The following is a 25,207-nucleotide window of genomic DNA, read 5'->3' on the forward strand; positions in this document are numbered from 1 at the left end:
AAAGGACTGAAAATACCAAGTGTTAATGAGGATATGAAGCAAATGGAATTTGCATTCATTACTTGTAATGCAAAATGATATAGTGGCTTTAGAAAATGGTTTGGCAGTTTCTTATGAAGTTACACATACATTTATTTTGTTCCTCAAAGGAAATAAAAAACCATGTACACACAAAGACATATTCAAATGTTGATAGCGCTTTTATTCAAATTAGCCCCAAATTCAGAAGAACCCTAGTGGATATATACAGTCCACTCTATTCATACAATTAAGTACTACTCGGAAATTTTTAAAGGTCTACTACTATATAGTCAACAACATGGAGCTCAAAAGGATTATACAATAGAAATACTATAGCTACAGAAAGATGCCATTCACATAAAATTCTAGAACAGATAAATCTAGACTACAGACACAGAAATCAGATTAATAGTTGGCAGCAGGGGCTGGGACTTGGAAGAAACTGTCTGCTTGGGAGATTTTAGGGTTGATAGAAATGGTCTATGTCATGAATGTGATGATTGTAGTAAGGCTGTATCTATTTGTCCAAAAACTCCAAGAATTGGACACCTACAATTAAATCTTAGCTCAGTGAAGCAGATTAGTCATGTTGATGACACTGAAGGCAAAGATGGCATCTTCTCCCAGGGCCCAAATATACAAATACTCTCTCTGCATATTTTCCTTAGAAAAAAGGGGATTCATTGACCCCAGTACACCTGAGAGAATTTGACAGACCAACTTCTGTCCACTGTTGAGAAGCCTGAGCAGTTAGCAGCTTTTAGTAAGATTTCAGATAACAGAAGTTCTGCTCAGGCTCTGTGGCTTGAAGTCTCCCATTCTACATCTAAACTGATATAGTTGGTATTGTCCACAGGAGTCCTGAGATGGTGTCTGCACACTCTGTGCTGGTCTAAGATTTAAGATACTGTATCACACAGTCAATGGTAGAGAATAATCTTCTGTCCCATGGACTCGTGTAAAAGCATGCATCAGAGAACCAAGTACACTTGAGTCTCAATCCAATTTTTATATGTTATATTATTATATTGTTCTTAATTTCCTCTTTTGTGAAACAGAAATTTCCACCCCCCAAAAATTTATGGCATATAATAGGTGATATATGATATATGGAAAGGGCTCTCTGTTCAAAATATTTTAGAAACACTGGAATAATCAAAGTCAAAGGGGATCTTTATCTTAGAACTTTGTAGGACCTCTCATATGAATTTCCAGGAAAGCAAATGTGAGAAACCTGGATTAGTGCCATGTTGGTTCCATGTAACAGAGCCGACTTGAGTTCATTAAGGCAAAGGAGGGAGTTTGTGAGAAATCTCATGTAGCCATAAGAAGGGCTGCTGGATCCAGGAACATGAGTGTTACCAGGACTCTTTCTCTCTCTCTTCTATATTTTTCTCTGTATGTCACCTTTATTCTTACAGATCAATTTTTTCACACCACAGCCAACTCAAATGATAGGACTATCTCCAGTGTTTTAGCCATTAGAGAAGGATTAAGACTTATTTTGTCTAGTTCCAAGTTCAAATAACCTAAAGAAAGGGCTCTGGTTCACCCAGTTTGGATCAGGTGCCTTTTGGTGAACTAGCCAACCATCGTTCAATTAGATTGACTCAACTTGAGTGAAGATGCCCATCCTGGGTCAGTCAGTGGGAGTGGTCTATAAAAAAGGCTACCGACTCCCATGTGAACCACGTTGTTTAAAAGAAGGAACATTTCTCTAACAAAATAAGAATGTAAGTCTCTCCTAAAGTCTACTCCTACTGCCTACCCACATGCATGGTACACACAATCACATGGACTTGTTTGCATAATACAGTATCAAAATTTCTCTTGCGGCCAGTGGGTAAGCATATAATAAAATACTAAAGTGTCACCATGATTCAACAAGGTATTTGACTATCTGATCATTGAGAACACTTGCTTCATTAGCCTCAAACAAAAAGATCCTCTTTTAATGAAGTCAGGCATCTGTCCTTCTGTTTTGTACATGACTTCAGAGTGGATTCCTTCAGTGTTCTCTTGAGGCCCCTTTCTATGGAGGAAGTAGTTGGTGTCTCCTATGAGCTCCAATTTGTTCTGAATGAGAATGCTGCCTCATAGGAAAATAGGCATGAACAGATCAAGTTCATGAGGGAGGAATGCTGAGGGTTGATGGGGGAAAGCAAGCCGAGAATTCATCTGTGGTCTGAGGAATTCACAAGAATTGATACCAGTAGAATCAGCAGGAGGAAAGGCAAGTTAATAATGTGGGCTTTCGGATGGTGAGATACAAAGGAGTCATCCTCCACACCTCTGACATTTAATTCCTCACCAGATCCCTAAAGATCTCTCAAATATGAGCATTATTTTCCATACCCAGCATCACTCCCCAAGTCTAAAACCACCATCTTTCCCCTTGACTTCAGATCTCTTCTTATCTACCTTCATCTCTCTCCTCCAGTTCATCTCCACAGGGCAAGGAGTGATCTTTTCAAACTGAAAATAGAATCTTTTCTCTTCCTTGCTTAATAAAAGACTACAATATTTTTCTAGGTAAGACAAAACTGAAATCCCAAGCATATCAACAAGGCCCTGCTCCAGTATGTGACCCAAGCCACCTCTCCTGTCTCATCTCAGAACCACGCTCCTACAGTTCTCAGCCACAGGGCTACCTTGATCTACTGTCATTTCTAGGACTTATCCTATTGACCTACTATCAGCCTAGGACTTGCCAGAGTCTTTGAGCAAGCTTCTCCCTGTGCTGGATTACTCTCTCTTTCTCTCTCTCTCCTTGCATCATTAATCATGCTCAGTCCTTCAGCTTACAGGTTGAGCACCATGTTCTTGGAGTGTATCCAGTGAGTCCAAATCATTAGTCAACCATTTTGTGAGACTATGTGACTTTTCTTCTGAGCATCTCACTTAATCTGTAGTGATGTCTGCACTAATGTGAAAATATCCACAGGAGTGTCAGACCCACGAGGGAAGAGACCACCTTCATTTGTGCTCACTGCTATCAGCATTAATAATACATTCAGCAAATATTTGCCTAATAAATGGATTGAGGGATCAGAGATATCTTCGGAAAGAAAATATAAAAATAAAATTATTTTATGTTATTTTGTTCTTAAAGCAAATAAGCACTAAGAAAAATGAAAAAAAAAAAAAAGTGCTCTCAGATTATTTGGTTGTAGAGTAATATGAAGACCTTACCCACCGGATAAGGAACTGAGACGATGAATAGCTTTGGCTTCACTCTGTGTGGTTCAAGCTGGGGCTAAGAGGTAGAATTTCAGGTTAGGAAGAATAAGTACAGAGAAGTGCCCTGTAGTTTTGGCAGTCAAAGACATTGCTGCTTTCTCCAGTAAATTGAATTTCTGTGGCCTGGGGAAGGCAAGACCCAGAGTAAAGAGGGTCTGATATGCATGGTCATTTCCTAGTTTGGGGAATAAGAGGAGAAAGGTGGGGTAACAGAAATAAAATGAAGAAATAAACAAAGGGTACATTTATCTGAGTGAAAAAAAAAAAGTTTAAAGAGCCTTGAAAACCACAGGAGCTCCTCAAGATGTTTATGTAATTGAATATAATTTATCTGGGATTGAGAGGAATAATAATCAAAACATTTTTCACTTAAGTGCATCTGGAGGCATATGAAATTATACTCTTGATGGTGGCCTGTGCTGGGAGGTATCCTTGGTGTTTTGTCCTTGGGCTGCAGGCTGGAAATATGTTTTATAGAAGAGACATGGAGCACAAAATATTAAACAAATTTCACTGTATTCAAAATGCCCAACAGTGTAACATCCTCCTTGTTTGGCAGGGAAAAAGCTCAGCATTTGGAAACTCAGCAGTGCATTAAGTATTTTAATAATCATTGTTGACACACAAAACATATGGCCTCTCAGAACTCACTGGGTCAAGTGTTGAAGTTGTCTACTTGGTTCCTAAAACTACCTTTCAAAATTCGAACAAAATTTAATTAGGGCATCTTTCAAACTATATTTAATACATGACTTTCGTATTATAAACAAGAGAAGTAAGTTATTTTTTCCCCTAGGATATAAGAGTATCTATGAGTAACTGATTATATTAATATAAAGGAGTAAGTGAAATTCACACCCCTGCCAAAAAGTTAATTTGCATTTAATTAGAAAATCTAGAACCTCCACATTGAAGTTAGGTAAGTCTTATAGTACCTCTTAGCATGCTGTAGGATCCCCCTCAGATATTCCCGCATCCCAGAAGCCTTCATTGTCTGTTTCCTTACAGTTTACATCAATGATCTATGGCCACAGCAGTGCCATGAAGTAAGCAGCCATAACATGCAATGACAAAACAGCAAGCATCTTTTTATTGCTCACAAATCTATGAAATAGCAGGACAGTTCTGGTCTCTGTGGGCACATTCCATATTGGTGGTCAGCTATGGGTCAGGTAGGGGCTTTGTTAATAATGGCTGGGCTCCCCTACAGATGGGCTCTCCTCTTCATGTCTTGCATGTGCGCATCTCTCACACCCCTCCAGATGGCCAGCTGGGCATATGTTCGTGGCACTGTCAGAGAAGCAAGAGAGAAAGTAGAAACATGCTAGCTTTTTTTCAAACTTCCAGTTTCATTACATTTGTTAGCCTCACACTAGCCAAAGCTAGTCACTGCCAAGCCCAGAATCCATAGAGGAGGAGGCTACAAAGTTGTAGGGCAAAGGGTAGGGATACTGGAAGGACATTAGCTGGGACTTTAATGCCATTGTCCTACCATGCCTCCCCAACACTACCAGCATTAATCATTCTCTCATCTGTGCTACCTCTGTGCCTCACTCTTAGCTCTGCTACTATATTTCTACCATTCTAGCACATTGTGCTATAATTGCTCACTTTATCTGTCTTCCTTAAAAGATTAGGGGTCCCTTCTGGCAATGTGCATTTGTTCATAGACATTTCTTGGCCACTCATTGTATGTCTGGTCCTTTCTAGCTACCCCAGTGCCCAGCACCAGTCCTGATACACAACAGGCGCTCAGTGAGTGTGCGTTGAACAAATGCACATGTGAAGGTTGCTGCCTGTAGGTCTTTCCCTCCCCTTCAGACTCCAACTCCTTTCCTCTGGAACCAGGCTTTCTCTTTTCTGCCTCCCCATTCTTTTCAAAGGAAGGTTGAAAATCCCTGATTCTGAGCTCATTTTAAACCCTTTTAGTCAGAGCTCCTGTCTGCAAACTTCAGTGGTGAATCACGGAGCACCAGGATTGGGTTAGCATGCTATTCATACAGCTTCTATTCCTATATAGGATATTAGTTCTATCAATATGGTATTAAATGTACCCCTTTCCTTATTTTCCAATTTCATAGGTTCCTAGGGGGAAGGCTTGTTTCTGCATAGAATCATAATTTTAAGCTTTTTGATTTTCCAAGGGTGTAAGTTGCTTGGGGGGCAGAGTAGCATGACATTGGAGTCAGGCAGGCTGATTCAGGATGCCAGCCCTGGCCCTAAGTAACTTCCCTGGTGAAGCCTGTCTTCATCAATAGGTGAAGATAGTCAGAGACTCCAAAATAAAATAACATTGGCAATGCTGGTAGTCAGTCATTTGTAGCAATTGGTAAATTTGCTATTATTATTTCTCTTGTTATATAATGCCCTATAATTTTATAAGCTGAGAATATACTAGTCATATTAGTGATAAAAAATATTGTATTCTATTTCAAATAATCTCCTTGTTTGTTTTCTTGAGAAAATAAAATCACCACTTCTAAAACCACTTCAATTATTCCACTTCTAAAGCCACTTTAAATATTATACCTTAATATGAACCCTTTGAAATGACCTGGAAAAGTTCCTCATTCAGTCAAGAAGTGTGCACTCAGTGCCTGCCTCACATCAGGTTGCCAGGTGGTATGATGGTGGGCACGACAGACATTGGCCATGCCATCTGGTGTCTCACGGTGACAGTCACCATTCACAAGTCAGGGTTACTTCCAACTCTGTTACCCACCTCTATCTAACTTCACAAACTACCTGAGATAAATTAATATTTGAACTCACCAAGTTGAATATATTAAATAACCACAGCTTTTTATTTGTCAGTCATACCTCAATAAAGTGATTCTGAAGCAAAATTGGCTAGCTTTCCCTGGCAAAATTATGATGTGCTAACACTTTGCATTGGAGGAAGGGGAAATTTTGACTTCACCATTTTTAAAGTAGTTACATTAAATGTTTAAACTTTCTATTTTATTGTGAAATAATGCATAGAATTAACATTTCTGAATCTTTTCCTGGCCTTCATTCCTTCCTTGATTACTGTCTAGTGCAGGGAAGGATGGAAGGATGTTATTGTACTTACTATTAATATATATTGATTTTGTCAGTAGGGATAGTTTTTAGACTGTGGCAACAGGGTAGTATCTTAGATTGGCTCTTGAAGCAGGAGAGGAGCATTAGTGGAAAAACAGGTTAAGTCCAAATAAAGTCTATAGATTGGTAAATAGGATTGTATTCGTTTCTTTAATTTTAACAAGTGTTGTGTGAGATGTTATCATTAGGGAAAACTAAGAGAAGATTGTATGGGAACTCAGTTTCCAAGTACTTTGGGAAAACTATGGGGCTATTCCCTTGCCACCTTGGACTTCTCCCCCTATAGTTAGTTTGTAAGTGCCTTGAGAAGGCAGAAATTTTAACACTAGTCTAAGAAAAACATAAAAAGAATGGCAAGTCTGCGGTAAAATTATGATGATCAGTACTCTCATTTTGGCCTTTGGAAGTAAAGAATGGATGTTGTAGGATCTTCTTATTTGCCTAGAATGTTCAAAGGTGTATTCTTATATAAAAGAGAGAGAAGTCCTGCTATTGATCTTTTCTCACCTGCAAATTTTAACTACTTGAGGGTCCCAGTGGTTCAGAGATCTCCATTTACTTTCATAGGTACAGACACAAGTACGCCTTGCAAAAAAAAATTTTGACAAATTGAAGATGGATGTATGTCAAAAAGTGGATCTTCTTGGAGCAAGCAGATGCAATCTCTTGTCTCACATGCTAGCAACATACCAGGTAAAAAAAGTGATGTCTGTCTTAATGAACAAAGACTGGCAAGAGGTTAAGACAATATAAAATGATGTTTGCACTCAAAGTATGGTTTAGGAATTACTAAGTTCTGAAAGCCTTTCTCTTAATTTCCTTCCAACAGCTCTGCCTTCCTAGCATCCCATGGTTTAATCAAATCAAGTAAAATAGAAGCTGTTCCCTTATATACACTATAATTTCCCCTTCCCTGTGTTAACTTAGGGAGTCCTTTCTGCCTAGAGCACCTTTCCCCCATATCTGTGCCATTCCAAATTCTGCTCTTGCCAATGTACTGGACCAAATGTCAAGTCCTTCCGTAAGCCTCCTCTGGACACACTTAGCATTGTACTTTTATGTCTCTTGGCCTTCTTTCCTTCTTAGGTTGTCATAATTCAACATACTTGCTTTAGTCTCTCCTAATAGCCTCTGAGTTTCTTCAGAATAGCATCTGTGTCTATCAACAGTGTTGTTGACACCAACTAAGTGTGGGATACTGAATGCTGAGTGTTATAGGGAATGTAAAATTAATAAGACCAGGTTCCTTGTCCTCAAGGAGCTCAAGGAAGAAAATTGGAGAGAGTAGTCTAACTATAATTTCTAAACCTGTAAGACAGAATAAGTGGGCACTAAGCAAAAAGTTCAAAAAGCCAGTGAGGCTTTGAAGAGGGAGAAATCCAGTCATTTGAGGGATCACAAAACTAGATTCATGACCAGCCCTGGTTTTTGAAGGACGAACTGAATGAGAAAGAGAATGGGCAGGAGAGGGTCCCAGGTGGTAGATGCAGCATAAGCCAGGGAGGCATTTAATTTGGCTGAAACGCAAGGTGTTCCTAGGGCAGAGTGGGAAACACGGGTGCAGAAATGCATCAGAATCACATCTTAGAGGACCCTGAAAGTGACAGATGGCACACTTCTCTGGGGCACAGGACTGGAACTGCACATTCAAAATATTAATGGCTTTACTGTCTCTTTACAGACCACTCTGCTTCATTTTTGGGAGAAAACTTCCCACACTATGGCAGCCATCCATGAAAGCTTCAGAGGTTATCAACCCTATGAATTCACTACACTGAAGGTAGGAAAACTGGACAGATCCCCAGAGAATCTTATGAAAAATCAAGTTTTGCTTATATTACTAGCAGTGTCCATTGCAGTGAGCATTATTGTTCAAAGACCCCAAGTGTTAAAGAGACCTGTGCTCCCTGGCAGGGTCTGTTTTGCTATATCTGTAGTCAGTTCCATGATCACCTGCTGTAGTCCAAAAACAAAGTAAACCTCAAGACTGACAATACTGGGAGGTGAATTGTGGCAAACTCAATTACTTCTTGTTTGTTTGTTTTTGTGGTGCTGGGAATTGAACCCAGGGCCTTTTACAAGCTAAGCAAGTACTCTTCCATGAGCTATGCCCCCAGTCCTTTTTAATTATTAAATTCAAATATGCTCACTTGAGAAGGTATATTTCTTTCCTTCTTTACCTCTGAAAAATATCTTTTTTATTCTGAGAGTGCTGTCCAACATAGAATTGGATTTTTCCATAAGCCTGTGGTAAAATTTTCTAACTGAAAAAGCAACATTAAACACAAGGACTTCTCAACTCAGAAGGAATGCACGCACAATGTCTGATTCCCAGTATTGAAACAGAATTGGAATTGTTTTTCTCTCTAATGGTTACTGGAGATGAATGCATATCAAGGTAAGGAAGTCATTTTGGTTCCAAAAGGATTTTAAGAATGGTAAGAGAACAGTGGATGCTTTGTTGCCAGATCATATCTTTGAAAGAAAAGTTCACCTTGAAATTGTCTTGCTTCTAATTTTTTAAGCAATTTGCGTCTATCACCTTACTTGCCATAACATCAAAACATTAAAACGCTGTTTTTTCTTAAAATTCTTCATTGATTTTGAGATGTTTATAGTATAATCACATCTACTGGAAGTACTGAGACAACACTTTAAGATCCGGCCTTAAAATGAAGGTCCCAGGAAGAGGAACCCAAGATAGTCTATTCACCCTGTGATATACCTGACCTGACTCTAGACAGGACAACCACACCCCCATCACCCATTCATACCTTGACATGGTGCATGGTAACTGCATTCAGAACATGCTCTGTTTGGCTCTCTGAACTCTAAGTATATAAAAGGGAAAAGTGTGTGTGTGTGTGTGTGTGTAGTACTGGGGATTGAACTGAGGGGTGTTCTACCACTGAGCGACATCACAGTCCTCTCTATATTTTGAAACGGTCTCACTAAATTACTGAGGCTGGCTTCAAACTTGAAATCTTCCTGCCTCATTCTCCTGAGTAACTGGGATTACAGGCAGGCACCACCATGCCCCACTGATGGGAACTTTTTGTTTCTTATGTATCCTCCCCTTGTACAGCCAGATTTTCTGCACACAGTTAGCCAGCAGTTGTCCTTACTCTGGCTATGTTGCTGTTGTTGGTAGGGCTGTGTTTCTCTTCTGTGATTTACTGCTGCTTTCAGCACCTCAGAAAGTAGCCATCCACAGATTGGTCAAAATTATAATCCATGCCAGCCATTCACAATTCTTACACAGGCCTGCCCAGAATTCCATGGATCACTCTTCCATAAGGCACATTGAGCAATCGGGTTTCATTTTATTTACAATACCAAGGGTTATCTGCCTTTTGAAAGTCAACTGTACATAACATAAATGGACCAACTGGAAGATAAAATGGCCCCTACCCTAAATACAATTCCAAAGAACTTTATGTTTGAGTCAATTGCATATAAGTACAACACACATTCATGAGATTGAGGCTGTTGCCACATGAATGAAAGAACCCACATGGGTATCCTTGGCTTCCTGTGCTAAGGAAAATTCAGCTCTTCAATTTTCACCCTGCTCTTTACCCCACAGAAGGGACCAACCAGATTGCATCAGAGGATCTCTGGGTAGAGAGCTTAGTGGAAGTTTGATAATCATGGTTCAGGACATAAGTACACTCTAGGCAGATGATTTTCCGTGATTTTCCATTTCCCCAGAGCCTTCCTTAAGTTATGGTTTAAGTAATGGTTCATAGCTTAATTATAATAGAATCTTAGGAGGAGTTCTACATCTGTTAAAGTACAATGATGTTGTAGTAATAATAATAAGAAGTGTCCAGAAACCAACCAAATAAACAGTTCTTTTACTACCTCTCTAGAATGCTATTCATCTCGGCTTTTAGTGATGACTTATTAGAATCTCAAGCTGATAGCTAATTATTTCATGTGGTTGCAAATCTGATAAACACAGCTGAATCCTGTTGTGCAGGTCTCATTATTTTATAGAGGCACTTGCATATCAAGTTGTCTGCCACAAAACATGAAAACAAAAACCATAAATACCTTATGTAAAATGGTCAAGTCTGAGGATATTGACTTCTCAACCCTCCTAAACCACTGTTTTTTAAATACATGTCCTATATTTATCAGATTTTTATTTTTATCAAGTCATCTTTTAACATATATAATTTTTGAATGGCACCTTATGTTGATAATGGCTATTTTGAAATTTAAATAAACGTTTTCACGATTAATTTGTTCTCTGGGTTTACCTAAGCAAATAGCCCCTTAAATGCCTTTTGGGACTCTGACTGGAAAGAAAACATTGTCTTTGGAGAGGCTTGCCAAGCTCTGTTAATGAAAAGCAAGCCATTTGTTTTCTTTGCTTCAGGGTGTATTCTGAGTGTGTTGGTAATTGTGCCATTGCAGCTGTATTTCCTGACTGTTAGTTTTATGCTTGATGAAGGATGATAATTAATGTGTTAAACACTTGGTGCATCCTGTTTGGAGGGAAGACTCTTGCTGCAGTATTACAGGGATAAAATCCGTGCCCCTAGAAGTTCAAAGTTTCACTTCAAATGAACCTTTCTCTAAGAAATATGTAGTAGTTCTTTAAGTTAATTTTGTTATAAAATGAATTGAGTTCTCCACTTCATACAACTTGAAAAATATCCAGGTGACTATTAGGATTATTATTTTGTGGTGATGCCTTATGTGAAAACAGCCATTGCTTTTTACCCAGGCCTGATATAATCACACTGATTCTACCTTTATTAACATATTCCTTCATATTTTAATATTATAATTAATAATAATTAATTATAATATTAATGTTGTGGCATTTTAAACTTTATAGAAAAGTTAGCTTTGAAATTTAATATTACAAAAACATTTTTAAATCTAATCATTGTAAACAGCTCAGATTTAAAGCAGAGACTATCTTCTAATCAATTCCCTCAACTTATATTTTCAGACAACATTTTTGATTCATTAACATGCTACTAAACATGCACATTATCATTAGTGTATGAATTTTACACTGATTCCAGATCATCTGGGAATGTCTGTCTTCACATGGCAGAAATGACCAAGTCCTGGGGACACGAATGAAATGTTACTTGACAGATCTTGAAAGCATTGTCCCTTCTTTGAGAAAAGTAATTTAGACTGAGTGTAAAGCCTTTTTAAAAAATTAAATGAAAGTCTGTCTTATTAGGAAAGCAGAAGCCTGTCTTAAATTGCCAACCCTCAGATGTGGTTCTGTTCACTCCCTCCTTCTAGGATCTTATTTACTTACCCGTTTCTCCATGGACCCAGAAAGGGCATCAGCTAAAAAGCAGCCCCTCAGGAGTCAAGTGGCTTTTCCCTAGAAAAACCTCAAATTCTGTCTGTGTCAATGACTGTTTCCTCCTCTATCTGGCAGCCTGGCAGTGGGTGAGGTAGGCATTTTTGTAGAAGACTGAGAATCAGGCCCTTTGCTGCCCAGTGGACACACTCTTCCAGGGCTGATTCAGAGGAAGGCATGTCCTCGAGTGACTGTATTTAATGAAAATGGTCAGTAGTGAAATGGTTTCCAGCAACACACTCCACCCCTGTGTTTTTAGAAGGAACACCAGGTTTTTACTCTGCTTTTTTAATTCTCTGCTCATGTGATAAATAAAAGTTTGCAAAAGTACAAGCAGCCAGACCTGGTTGTGGGTCCAGCTCTGCCACTCCAGCTGTATGATGGTGGAGATGGTGGTGGAGCTGGTGACGGTGGCAGTGGTGAGAAGAAGTAATGGTGATGGTGGTAGCGGTGGTGAGGGTGGTGGTCACATGGTGAAAGCTCCAGTAGCACAGTGGGGGTGGTAACAGGCATGAACTTACCACGAATTCTGTGGGGGATGCAGAAGTCAGCCATTGAGAGTCTCCATACAGGAGGGCTTGTGGAGGTTGCTAGGTTCAGTAGCTCAGCTTAAGTGACTTTGTACTCACTGTTTTCATCCTAGATTGTTAGTTTTGTAGTAAGCTTCACAGGCAAGCCTGTGACTGGCAGCAGGATAAGAGGTCTCCCCAGACCTCGCCTCAGGGTAACCCAGCCCGCTCCCTCCCTGGCTTCCACAGACACTCTGGCAGCTCTATTCTCAAACCCGTCCTTCAGCCCTGCAGGCCTTGGTCTGGCTCACAGAACTCCCACCAGGGCTAGGAGAAGGCTGGGCAGGCCTGCAAGCCAGCAAGGCAGGAGGGCTTGCCGTTTTTGCAACAGGGCTAATTCTAAAACATGCAATTTGGCTTTGCAACTGGCTCTCGGTCTGTGCCAAGGCTTTAAGGAAACCTGAATTTGAAAACAAATCTCTGAGCCTGTTCAAAAATAACCGTTGAAACAGATGTGCCAAAGTTTCCTTTTTTCTCTCTCTGGGTGTAGGTCTCAGCACTGTTATGTAGGACGTCATTCTGAAGACCAAAATGTTTTTAGTTTTCAAAATTCAAAAAACATCCTTTTCTAAATTTTGTTTTTCTCAAATTCATATGCCTAGCAGCCTTCTTCCACCCACCTCCACATTTCTCAGTTAATCATTTGAACATTTACCGACAGGCCGCATGGCTCTGTAGTTACTTGCTTTGAAAATAAAGCCATAATAGTTTTTATGAAAATTGGGTAAATATCCCAGCAATGCTATTTTAGTTACCAGTCCCAACAAGGCAATTACTCATGGCGAGCATCCAGAATATCCTTTTAGACTTTCAAGTTTTCTCTTGGTGTCATTACTTTACAAGGCATTTAGCAAAACCCTTTTTTTCTTTTCTTTTTTTTTTCCCCAAGCTGCTCTAGGCCAGATCATTGGAAACAGCAAGTTGGGAAGCATCCAGGTCACCGGGGAGGAGGGAATAGATGAGCTGACCGAGGCTGCCACGGAAATGAGTGGATGAGCTGGGATATGGCCTGTCACTTGTTCATCTCTGCCTTTTAGTGATTGGTATTAATTCTCCCAGGCAGCTGGTAGCTCACCCTCCTCGCAACAACCTGGGTCATTTCCTTCACCTACCTTACTCTTTGAGGGGAAAGGAAAAAATATTACTATTGTGTGAATAGTTACTCTGTGCCAGATACTCTACTAAGGGTGAGGTGAAATAATGGCTAGGAGAGCTTGTCATATGATACATGTACCAAGGATAGTGTTCTGATTAATGATACTGTGAGGTTCTCCAGAGTCAGATAGAAAGTGCCTATGTTTTAGCCCTCAAATTAACCTTGGGACATAGGGTATACTTGATCTTGTTCTCATGTTTCAAATGAGGAAACTGAAGCTCAGAGATGTCTAGGAATTTGCCCAAGGCCACCTGCATTACAGGGTGGATGTGGGAACCTGGAAGCTCAGACTTTTTCCACACTGACATGCATTGCTTCCCACGGGCACTTCTGGCTGTGAGGCAGGTGGGCAAGAGAAAGAAATGCCACCTTTAAATAGTACAACCAGAAACTTTCAATTAAAAACAATACTTTGAAGTGTTTGCTTATAGATGAAAAGCATAATTTATATGCCAGTCCCTCAGAGACCTGGGAATGGGTGGCTCTTCTTTTAGAGTTTGGAATGAAATCCTTTCCATCTCCTCGGCATTTGTCATTGAAATGAGAGTTCAGTGAGGCATGGTGGCACAAGCCTGTAATCCCAGGAGCTGGGCAGGCAGAGGAAGGAGGACTGCAAATCTGAGGTCCAACTCAGCAAGATGGTGAGATCCTGACAAAATAAGGCCTGGGGCTGTAGTTCACTGGTGGAGCAACCCTGGGTTTAATCCCCTGTATGGAAAAAGAAAAAACACCAAGCAAGTTTAATATATGTTTTTGGCTCTTCAATGCCATTTTTAAACAAATAGTAGAATTTATAGACCTGGATTCAAATATTACTTCTACTTGTTGGTTATTGAATAGCCTGAAGCAAATTACTTCGTCTGAGTCTCCATTTCCATGTCAGGAAATCAGGAATACAATGTTTATCCAGGTTTCATGAAGATTAAATGTAACGTGTAAAACTTGGAGTGGGGTACCTAACACAGCAGGAAGACTAAAGACACCTCACTCCTGCGAGACCTTTACAAATGATTGATGAGTAAACCACTTTGGAGTGCTTTCTATGAGCCTGGTGCTGTGTAGACGCATTCTCTCAGTTTCTCTTCACAAACATCCCAGGATAGGTATACTTGGTCTTGCAAAGCTCCAGTGTTCTGATGGGTAAACAGAGGCCCACAAGCCATGAAGACCATGTCCTTTTTCCAGTACTGCTTGATCTCTTTCCAAAGACCATTTGTTTCCAGGATAGTATGATGCCCTTTGCACTACCAATTTTCCATCTTTTTCCCCCCTCTTATTTTAAAGAATAAGATTATATATGTCTTATATGATTGTGATTATTTTTCTCTAATTTTATTTTACTTTTTTTTCCCTACAATATAATTCAAGATTACCTCTGAGCTTAATAGCTTTCCTCGTGAGGTGTCTTTATACGTGTCTAAGTGCGTGATGAGGGATAAATGTCTGTAAATTGCGTGGCTCACATGCATCATGGCCTCTGCTTTTCATTTCTCATGTGCTACTAATTATATAAACACAAACATACACACGCCCAGCTGAGTTCAGCATCTTTTAACCATGCCCCGCCGTTCTGAATACTTTTATTTCCTTTTATTGACAATTATTTGACACCTTCTTATGTGCACAGTGTAATTAATGGAAAGTAGCATAAGGAAATTAAGTTGTCATAATTAAAGAGCAGAGGAAATGCTGCTCAGTTGTCTAAGGGAGGCTTTAGATTATTAGAACTGGCTGCTGGTCTTTTGTCTGGGAAATTTGTTTTGCTCAGTAGTTTTGTATCCATTCAAATGAATGTTGTTGCTTTTATTTTCCTAATACTGGAAGTAGTAACTCCCATTATTATTATATTAAGCTGTTTCCTTTCCAAGATGCTTTTGCAAGCCAGGTCTGCTTATTTCCTCTGTCACGATGGTCTTACAATATTGTGTGTGTGCTTCCCAAAGCCATTTAAGCCTTGATGGAAACTATTAGCATGTTGGGGCAGCCCTTCCAGAGCAAGTTACTTAGGCTAAGAACATTCTTTCCTCTACAGAGAAGCTTTCTGTCTTGTATGATACTGTGTGCTACTAATACCAGTGATTTTCACAAGCAGTTTTAATGATGGACTAAGTGGGTTTGGGGTTTAGAAACAATGCTTTGGAGTTCTCATTGCTGGACATGGATTCAGATGTGGCTTCTTCAACCAGCGTTTGGAAACAGTTCCATCCCATGCTGCCTCATCTGCAAAGCAGCCTGCCACACCTCTTCCATTCACTAAATCTGAGCAGGTGTTCATGTCATACGAAAAATGCTGTCACCCCTGACTTCCACGAATGCTGTAGAGTTAAATGTTTTCAGCTGAGCTTGAACTTCAAACTGATCTGAAGAATTCACCTCAACCCCCTCGCCCAGGTTAAGGCTTTGTAGTCAAACTAGGGAGAAGACTCATGTGCCCTACAGAAAGCGCTGTATCTAATACTCACACCCAGGAACTAATTTGCAGGGAGGGAAAGGGACCTGATTTGATTTGTCGTCCTCGATCTTTCCGAGTTCTCCTTAGCCTCTTTATGTCTTCAATGTATACCATCTTTCGAAAGAAACAAGTTCCATATGTGGTGTTACTTCATTCCCTGCTCTATAGAAGAGCATTTAGCTTAAGCATGATCTAAAAACTCTCCCACTTCAAAAGATGCCCTTTGAAAATGTTCTAAAATTAAACATTTTGACAGAAAAATGGAAAATATAAAAAATGATACAGATGATTTGCAAAATAATCAAATTATTTTAAAACAAGTATTCATCTGTATTAAATACTTCCCAATATATTTTGTTTTTACTTTAATAACAATAAATATTTCTATTAATAAATACTAGTATTGTATAGTCTTTAAAAAGAGAAAATATTCTAAAATTGATTATGGTAACCATTGCACAACTTTGTGAACATGCTATACATTATTCACATATACACCTTAATAATATTCAAATTTTGTGGTTTGTGAATCATATCAACCTGTATGTGTATGTACAAGATCCCCCTAGTTAAAAATTCTGATATTTAATAAACAAACTCACATGCTCATAGTAATTTTGCTTGTGGTTTTATAAACCTTTTCATATTATTCCCCTGAGTCTTTATGTTTCCTAGCTAAAGAGAATTATTTTTTTTTTCATTTAACCTTTTGCACATTAATTTATCAACCAACAAATATGTATTTAGTACCTCTCTCAAACTGCAGAAGCCAAATTGTTGTAGCAACAATGGTAACGTAGGAAGAGAGGCACAATTGTCACAGGAATTATTAATAATAAATTAAAGTAGCAATTGGAACTGCAGCCATTCTGTTGGGGAAGCACAATAGTGTCTTAACTGTGATTGTGGTGACAGGGAGCCAACAATTGAGTCCCTGCTAATGGCCCAACAGGGGAAGGGGTTGAAAAGAAGGAATGAGTGGTTTACATTACAAAGGGATTGTCTGAGAGCTGCTCAAGTGTGGTCAGGAGGGGAGGTCAGGCTGGAGACAGAAGGGATGATAACCGTGGAGCTGTCAAGGGCATCTCAGGGGTTTAAGCAAGGACTGTGGCAGCTCGAAGCAGCCGGCTGAGGCAGACATGTCCTGGCCCTGCCTAGCGTTGATTGATAAAAAGGAAACACAATGAGAAGATAATTGAGCAAACCAGGAGGCCTGGGCAAGTGTCACAGAATCTGAAAGTGAGTCCTGGGAGGCATCAGAACCTTGGCTGAAAATATTCCTGACTTCACTGTGACCAGAGTTGGACCATTCTGTGGGGAATAAAACTGCTGTAAGGGGTGTATGTGTGTGTGAATAAAATGCTGTGATTGGCAGATCTATTGAAAAGAGCGCGTCTTTGACATCTGATGAACTCCTGTGTGCACACGCTGCACACGCACGCGTGCGCGCGCGCGCACACACACACACACACACACACACACACACACACACACATATCGCTTTTACCGGATGCTGGAGTAGATAAAAAATCACGACCATCTAGACTACATACAGTTCATAATCACTGTCTCATTCTAACACTGTCCTTTGTAGCATTTTCCCCTCTGGTCCCGGCTGCAGCGAAGGATCATAGGTTGCATTTAGTTATTATCTACAGAGAGACACACTGAGCAGAAGAATCTGATGAAAGGAATGGGGCAAATGTTAAATATTGATGACTCTGTGTAAAGGAATGTCTCGCTGTGTGACCCTGCCGGCCTCTTCATCCTGGTCACATAACACTTGTACCCTGGCCAACTACATCCCAGCCCCAGAGGCACCCTTTTTGTTCCTCAAACAAGCCAAGCTATTCCCACCTTCGGTCCTTTGCTTTCGGGGGGGCCCCCTTTTCTCCCTGAGCTGTGCCAGGACTCTCTCCTTCTCGTCATTTAGCTCTCAGTTGAAATGTCTCTTCCAGGACAGGACACCCTGCTCCCTGAACTAATGATCCAATCACTTTCTAGCCTTCTCTTTTAATTATCTGCCTAGGCCTCTCATGAGTTGAGAATTCTGTCTGTCTTGCCCAGTAGTACATTCAAAATAACACCTGGCACTTGGTAGGTGCTCACAAACCCTTTGTTGAATGAATGTGCTAATTTAAATGTCCAAAAGTAGGGCTTCCTTAGAAATGATGGTGATGCCTTGTAAAAGGGAATTATGCAAGAAAATGCTTCAGAACTCCACTCAGAGGATGTATACTCAGAGAGAAAACCCTCATCCTATGGTAGAATATAGTTGAATGAATGCAGAGAGATATCATCATCTTATAATCTCCACTATAATAAACATTATTTATTATGAATACCTACACAAATTGTTTTGGTTGAGAGGACCTCTACTTTCTGTAAAATATATAGATAATAATGATTCCAATACATAAGTAGGAAGAGTACAAAAAAACAAAGGAAATATATGAAAATAACAACTCATCATTTTAAGGCAATGAAATTATGAGTAATTTTTTTTTAGTATTTTTCAAACTTATGCATATGGTTTTATTATTTTTCTAATTTAAAAAATATTTTTAAGAGAAAACAATACAGGATAGATATGGTCAAATATTAATAAGACAGTAAATGCTGCTTGGAGTCAGAAGGACTCTCTTGAATTTGGCGTGCTTAGTGAAGTTTTATGGAAAATAGTGGTAATTGATCTGGGCTTTGAAAAGACTCATAGGACTTTTGAGGGAGGAAACATAAGGGGAACAAAAATAGAAAGGGAGCAAGGAGCGCACTGAGAGGAGGAGGAGACAGGCCTAATCGAATGGAAAGCTGAAGTTGGGGTGGAGACTGTAGAGGGTGGGGCTCCAGCTGAGAGAGGAAGTTAGGGTCACATTTTAGAAGATTTTTAAAATCAGGGCAGAGGGATTTTTAGATTAGAAGTAGAAATAAATTAGGAAATATTATAAGTTCTTGCAGACAGGGTAACAGAATGGCACAGGTGGGGAAAATTTCTCTATGCAGGTCATGAAACAGAGCTGGCAGTTAGGGGGGTATAACACCAATATCCATCTGCCGTCCATGGCAGACTCCAGAATCAGTCACAGCTCGGCCCTGCCTGGACACAGCCTTCGAAGCCTCTTCACCCAGGCTTCCTGTCAGCCATTACTAATTCATCCACATTGGCTGTGAAACTTGCCCACACCTTCTGTGGCTGTCACACTGGAGAGGTGAATGACAGGAAGGACAGAAACAGGAAAGGTGAAGGCCCAAAGAATGAGGACGTTAGAGTCTAAGAATGTAAGAGGTCTAGGCATCTCCAGATGTTTCTTTTGTATTCATAGGTCTATATTTTAATTAGGGCCAGAAATAGAGCTCTTTTTGTATAAGTCGTTACTCAGTTGTTAAAGAAATGTTTTGCTTTTTCTTTCCCAGTCTTTGTCACTAGTACACAATTTGTGGGCACTTGCTTTAAAAAAAAAAAATCTTTCCTTAAATATTTAATGAACCTTGAAAAGAGTAACTCCAACAAACGATGTGCCAAAAGGAAAAAAAAAAAAAAAGACTCACCCATTTAATCTACAAAGATTTGGACCCACTTGCTCTGTCTGTCCATTTGTGGGAGTTAAGTTGTCAGAATATGTTTAGACACTATTTTGTTTTGTTTTTTTTTTTAAAGGTTTTGTTTTCTCTTATTTTTTTTAAAGCAGTTTTTTAGATTACAAAATAGCAAACAAAATTAAAAATAAAATGAAGTTGTCTCATCTTCGGTGGCGGTGGTGGAGGAAGTTTCGACTCTGTCAGTGTGTGGGCTGAAGGAGAACAGAATGTTTATCTTAGCTACATGTCGAAGTTGGAAAATAAAGTTAGCAATAGCCAAAAGGCCTTCTTTTGAATAACTTATCACAAAAAAAGAAAACACAAATCTAGTGGCAAATCAACTCTTCTTTAAAAACCAGCATTGCTTGCATGGGCCTAGAAACATTGTACTTTGACATATAAGATTTCATTCTATCCACTTGATTGGTTCATGGTAACCTCCCAGTACCTGTGATTCAAATGTTTGGTCTGGGAGACCAAGGGCAATTGGTTTTTATTGATTACTTTTTGTTCTTTTTCCTTTTCCTCTTTATTCTCCGCCCTTGTTTTCTTTTCCTTTATCTGTGGCTCCTGATCAAGAGCTTACAAGACCCTATGAAAAAACTAGTTGAGAAAGAAGAAAAGAAGAAGATGGCCCAGGAGGGAAGCACAGAAGCAGCAGGGCAGGAACCGAGTCAGTAAGTCGAGTCGGGGCTCCTCTCCTAGGTCTTGCTTCCCATGGGTGTGGGCAGCACAATCCTGCCAATCCTGCCCATCCTGCCCTGACGGGGTCTCAGCCATGGAGCAATCCACTCACTTCCTCGCTTCTCAGAGTAGATGCATTAACCTTGAGGCCACGCTCCCTCAGCACATGTTCCTGCTAGACCTGTCTCACTTGTCTCAAGACCCATTTCTGGGGTCCTCAGAAGAGGCACGTTTGCAAGGAGTCGACTGGAACAAGAAAGGGCCAATGTCCCCATTGACTGCCAGGATCCCTATCTTATGGCCTCAGCCTCAGTTTCGTGTTCTCTCTGGCTTCTGGACCCTATCTGGTCCTGTTCACCACTGTTCACAAGATGCTGTGCTGCACAGGAAACCCCCCAACTTTTCTCTCAGTGAAGCTGATGATGTAGGAAACCGCCTTAGTAGTGCACATAGCATTATCCTACAAAAGTGTTGGGTTGTGACATTTTATTTTCACTGTTCAAACTTTGTTTTCTCCTCTATGAAGCAGAGAGCAGTTTCCTGTGCAGGAAGGCCCATACCCATCTATTACCTTTTTACAAACAAGGTGCCTCCTGTCATTATCAATACCCAGATGAACTTTCAACACATGTGGCACATGGCTCCTGATCCCACACAGTGAGGAGGTTTAGATGTGACTCCATGTCATTTTCTATGGAGGTACAGTAGCCCGCAGGAATGCAGTTAATCTTTAAACTGGTTGACCCAGGAGAGCCAAGTAGATGACCTTGCCTCTATCCACTATTCCTTTCACACACACACACACACACACACACACACACACACAGGATTTAGGTGACAATTTTATGGCAAAACAGGATTGTATTTTTTAGTCCATCTCTGAATAAAATTTCAAACATTTTTGTGTCCTATAGAATTATTTGATGTCCTAGTAACTCCCGCCCCCCCCCAAAAAAAAGAAAAAAATCACTGTCAACATTAATTCTTTTTAATTTCAAAACAAATACTAGAAAATGTCTGTGGTGCAAAACAAAGACTAATTTCAACTTTTCATCATCTAACAGATCATAGATGATGATCTAGATCTAGTCCAGTTGGCTTTTTAGGGGGAACCTATTCCTGGCAAGGGTAATAATGGTAGCTACCATTTGGTGAGCACCTACTACATGGTAGGCACAGTGCTAGCTGCTTTCTTTGTTATTCTTTCTCATGCTAACCCTCAAGGTAGGCATTTCCCCATAGTGTATAGGATGGCAGTGAGGCTGAGAGAGTCTAAGGCACTGCCCCTTGTGGAGTAAGAGACAGAGCCCAGAGCAAGTCCCAGCACTTTCTTTTCTCCATATAAGTTAATGCAATCAAAATAAAGCACTAGCCACTACTCAGAATGGAACTACTACCTAGGATTTTCTTGATTCATTTTAATTAATTTCAGGTTTCTCAAATATTTTGATTCTTCATTTTTAAAAGCTCAGAAAAAAAAAAAAAAAACCTGCTCACCACTTAAAATGATTGAAATTTTAATAAGAACTTTGTTCAGAAATAGCAGGTAAAGGTGAACCACGGTTCTAGGATGATCATTTGGAGGCGCCAAAAGGGTCTGAGGATGATGATGTGATGTCCGAAGAGTCTTGAGTAGCTGCCGGTCCACCTGGATTTAGAGCGATCCTGCTGTCAGCCTTCTGTAGTTTAGCTAATCTCCTGAGGTGACCTCTTCTATAATACCAGGAATCAAATTAAACCACTGCTTGGCCATCCGTTTTTTACTATGGTTTTAAAAGTGATAATTGTATATATCTCTCTTAGTCATCCCTAATTACCCATCTAGATATTTACAGAAAATGTGCCTTATTAGGAAAACAAACTCAGATATTAAGATGCTACAGAACAGAAAACAAAGCCAGCAAAATTTATTTCTCCTTTAGAAAATACATAGCATATAAATGACTATATCTGTGTGAATGTGTGTCTGTGTGTGGGGGGGTTATAATTGAGGTAGTAGATATTGTACTGAAAAGCTGGCTGTATCATAACTACAATATTTGCAGAACTTGATGACTAAACTTTTTTTTTAATTTTAAGGTTAATTTCATTAGAGGATGAAAACCAACACAAGGAATCCTGCAGTTTTAAGAGTAAGTTTTGATTTTCATTTAAAATTGCTTCTGAAACACTACTTAATACTCAACAGCCAACTCATTTTCTTTTTGGCAAACTCCCGCTAGGCCTTTCTTCATTTCCAGTTGAGAAAAGAATATATTGATTTGCTTCCTGCAGTTTTAAGGATTTTTTTTTTTTTTTAGTAAGGTTGGGGATTGAACCCAGGGGTACTTTACTACTGAGCTACATCCCAAGCCCTTTTTATTTTTTATTTTGAGACAGGGCCTGGCTAAGTTGCTGGGGCTGTCCTCGAGCTTGTCATCCTCTCATCTCAGCTGCCTGAGTTGCTAGGTTTACAGGCCTGTGCTGTGACATCCAGCACAGTTTCAGTTTTAAATGTTTAAATATCAGTGATGTCAATCCACCCCACAGCATTACTGAGAGACAGGGTATATTCTGAACCTGAAAATGGTATCCTTGGTCACTCACTACAACAGCAGCCCTTCTGAGAAGCCACAAGTGGGACTGGCAGAAAGTTCTTTCCATAGCAGATAATATGATTATGATATTGCCTTTACTTGTTCGAACTGCCATGTAGGTGGAGAGAGAGTTTTAGAAAGATCACAGAAAGATTACTGGCTGGGGAGATAGCTCAGCTGGTAGAGTGCTTGCCTCGCAAGCACAAGGCCCTGAGTTCGATCCCCAGTACCACAAAAAAAAAAAAAAGAAAGAAAAGAAAGATCACATTACGACATGGGGAGGGTTTGGTCTCCCATGATTTGTGGGTGGGTGTTGGCCATCATTAGGGACGGATGGGGAGAGCCCCAACTCTGCTCTGCTGTTCCTCAGGATGCCTGTAGTGAGTGGCACCAGCTTCCTTGGGTTAGGGAACAGAGTCAGAGAACTGGGAGATGACGCAGTGGACGGCGAAAAGCCTCCAGCCGTTTCTGTCTCCTGCGTTCCTGACTGTCTTTCTTTGGCTCTTCACCTGAATATAGAATGAATATGATATAATACTGAGTCTTAAAACTCAAAATCCTCAGAGATACAGGAGAATGTTGTACAGGTTTTATGAAGAGAACTAAAACCACTCAGCTTTGTGCTGTGGCAGCCTGTCCAGGAGATGGCGGATTCTAGAACTTTCCCTGTGTTCCATTCTGCTCCTTCACCCTGTCTCTTCCCTCTACCTTCTACTTTTCCAACTACTTGCCTCATCTACATTTTTCTTCCCTCACTTCACGCCTTCATTTGGTTTTCGCCTACCTTTCAACAGAGTTAAAAAAAAAAAAAAAAGAATAAAGAAAAAGAAAGGAAAAAGAAAGAAAGAAAAAAATAGAAAAGCAAAAGCAGCCCACTGTTTGCCTCCAATGTTGGCTTCCTGTCATCTGCTCATGCGTGTGTGCCTTCATGTACTCACAGACTGCTTCATTTTTATGGCAGATGTTTACTGGCATCTGCTTCTCTGCCAGGCCTGGCACTGGGCTCCAGGCAGACAGTGCTGCACCACACATATTCTGGCCCCTCCAGGACAGGGCTTACACTCAAAAGGGGAAGCACATGGTAGCCTGATAATCACACAGCTGGGCAACTACAACTTTGGTAAGAACTACAAAAGAAAAGTACAGGGCTCTGGGCACATGACAAAGGTGCCTCACCTATTTGAGGGGATCAGGGACACACTAAAGCCAACTGCTATTGCAAGACTTGTCAAAACAAAAGATACAGCCCAGGCAAAGTCTGTGATCCAGGAAGGACCAGACAAAGGTCGGAAGAATGATATTCTAGAGCTTGAGAGGGGAGCAAATAGTGGAGAGTCTGGGCCTGACCTCACTGGTCATGGAAAAGCTCTCTGTCTGTATCGATCCCAGCTTTCCAGCCTCAATGCCCCTCAGTGGACCCCACAGTATGCATTATTAATGTTGTGAGAATCGAGGTCATCAAATAGGATAAACTTAGTTCTGTGGTAGAATGTATACTTCAGTTGATTATATTTGTATGCAAGTTACAAATCTATACAAATTATATATTCATACAATATGTATAGTCACATATTGTATGAATATATACTATGCCAATATACAATATGCAAATTTTCTCCTTCCTTGTACAGTATAATTGCATGTGGTATTTGCATAATATTTTGAGACTGCAAATGTCTGTCACCTTGTTTATATATACACAGGATGGAATTCATTATAATGAAGTGGCATCTGCCTTGTATTTTGTGACCTGCAGAAAGTCTAATGAACAGATGAGCAAACTGAGTTCTAAGGTGGATCTATTACAATGGGCATGTGCGCACGCACACACACACACACACACACACACACACACACACAATTTATTGTTTAGAGCAGTTTTTGGTTCCCAGCAAAATCAGACATAAAGTACAGAGATTTCCCATATGCTTCTGTCCCCACATATGCAGAGCCTCTCCCCCGTCAACTTCCTGCACCAGAGGAGTGTGTTTGTCATAATCAATGAGCTTACACTGACACATCATTATCACCAAAAGTCCATAGGTTATAGGGTTCACTCTTGCTGTTGTACATTTTATGGATATTAAAAATATAAAATGACACGTATCTACCATTACAGCATTATATAAAATATTGTCAGTGCCCTAAAAAATCCTATGTTCCACCCATTCATCTCACCCTCTGCCAAGCTCTTGGCAACCTCTGACCTTTTTAGTGTCTCCATGTTTTGCCTTTTCCAAAATGTCATATTGTGGAAGTGATACAGTGGGCAACCTTTTTAAATGGACTTCTTTCACTTAACAATCTACCTTTTTATCTTATCCAGGCCCATGTGACTAAAGTTCATAGCAACATCAAGTAACAGTCAGTTACTTAAGCCATACATTTGTCCATGGAAGGAGAATTGTCCTATCATTTTGGGGTTATCTACCAAACAAAGCAGAGGTCCAGGACTCATTGAAAGCCAATAGTTGGAGCAAAACATTATCTGAAGACCCCTGCTTCTGC

The 25,207-nt window shown here is 40.1% G+C and overlaps 1 protein-coding gene across 9 annotated transcripts in view; it reads left to right on the top strand.

Moving 5' to 3' along the window:
• The window catches only part of ICA1 (islet cell autoantigen 1), a 145,534-nt gene that overhangs the window by 98,080 nt on the left and 22,247 nt on the right, over positions 1-25,207 (top strand). For all 9 annotated transcript variants that reach the window (XM_079151809.1, XM_079151812.1, XM_079151810.1 and 6 more), the window contains exons 7-10: positions 6,913-7,038; positions 8,027-8,125; positions 20,019-20,116; positions 22,203-22,255. In XM_079151809.1, the coding sequence (XP_079007935.1) occupies positions 6,913-7,038; positions 8,027-8,125; positions 20,019-20,116; positions 22,203-22,255 (376 nt within the window). The remainder of the gene's footprint in view (positions 1-6,912; positions 7,039-8,026; positions 8,126-20,018; positions 20,117-22,202; positions 22,256-25,207) is intronic.

The sequence above is a fragment of the Sciurus vulgaris genome, assembly GCF_902686455.1.
Source record: "Sciurus vulgaris genome assembly, chromosome: 8".
NCBI classification, from domain to species: Eukaryota; Metazoa; Chordata; class Mammalia; order Rodentia; family Sciuridae; genus Sciurus; species Sciurus vulgaris.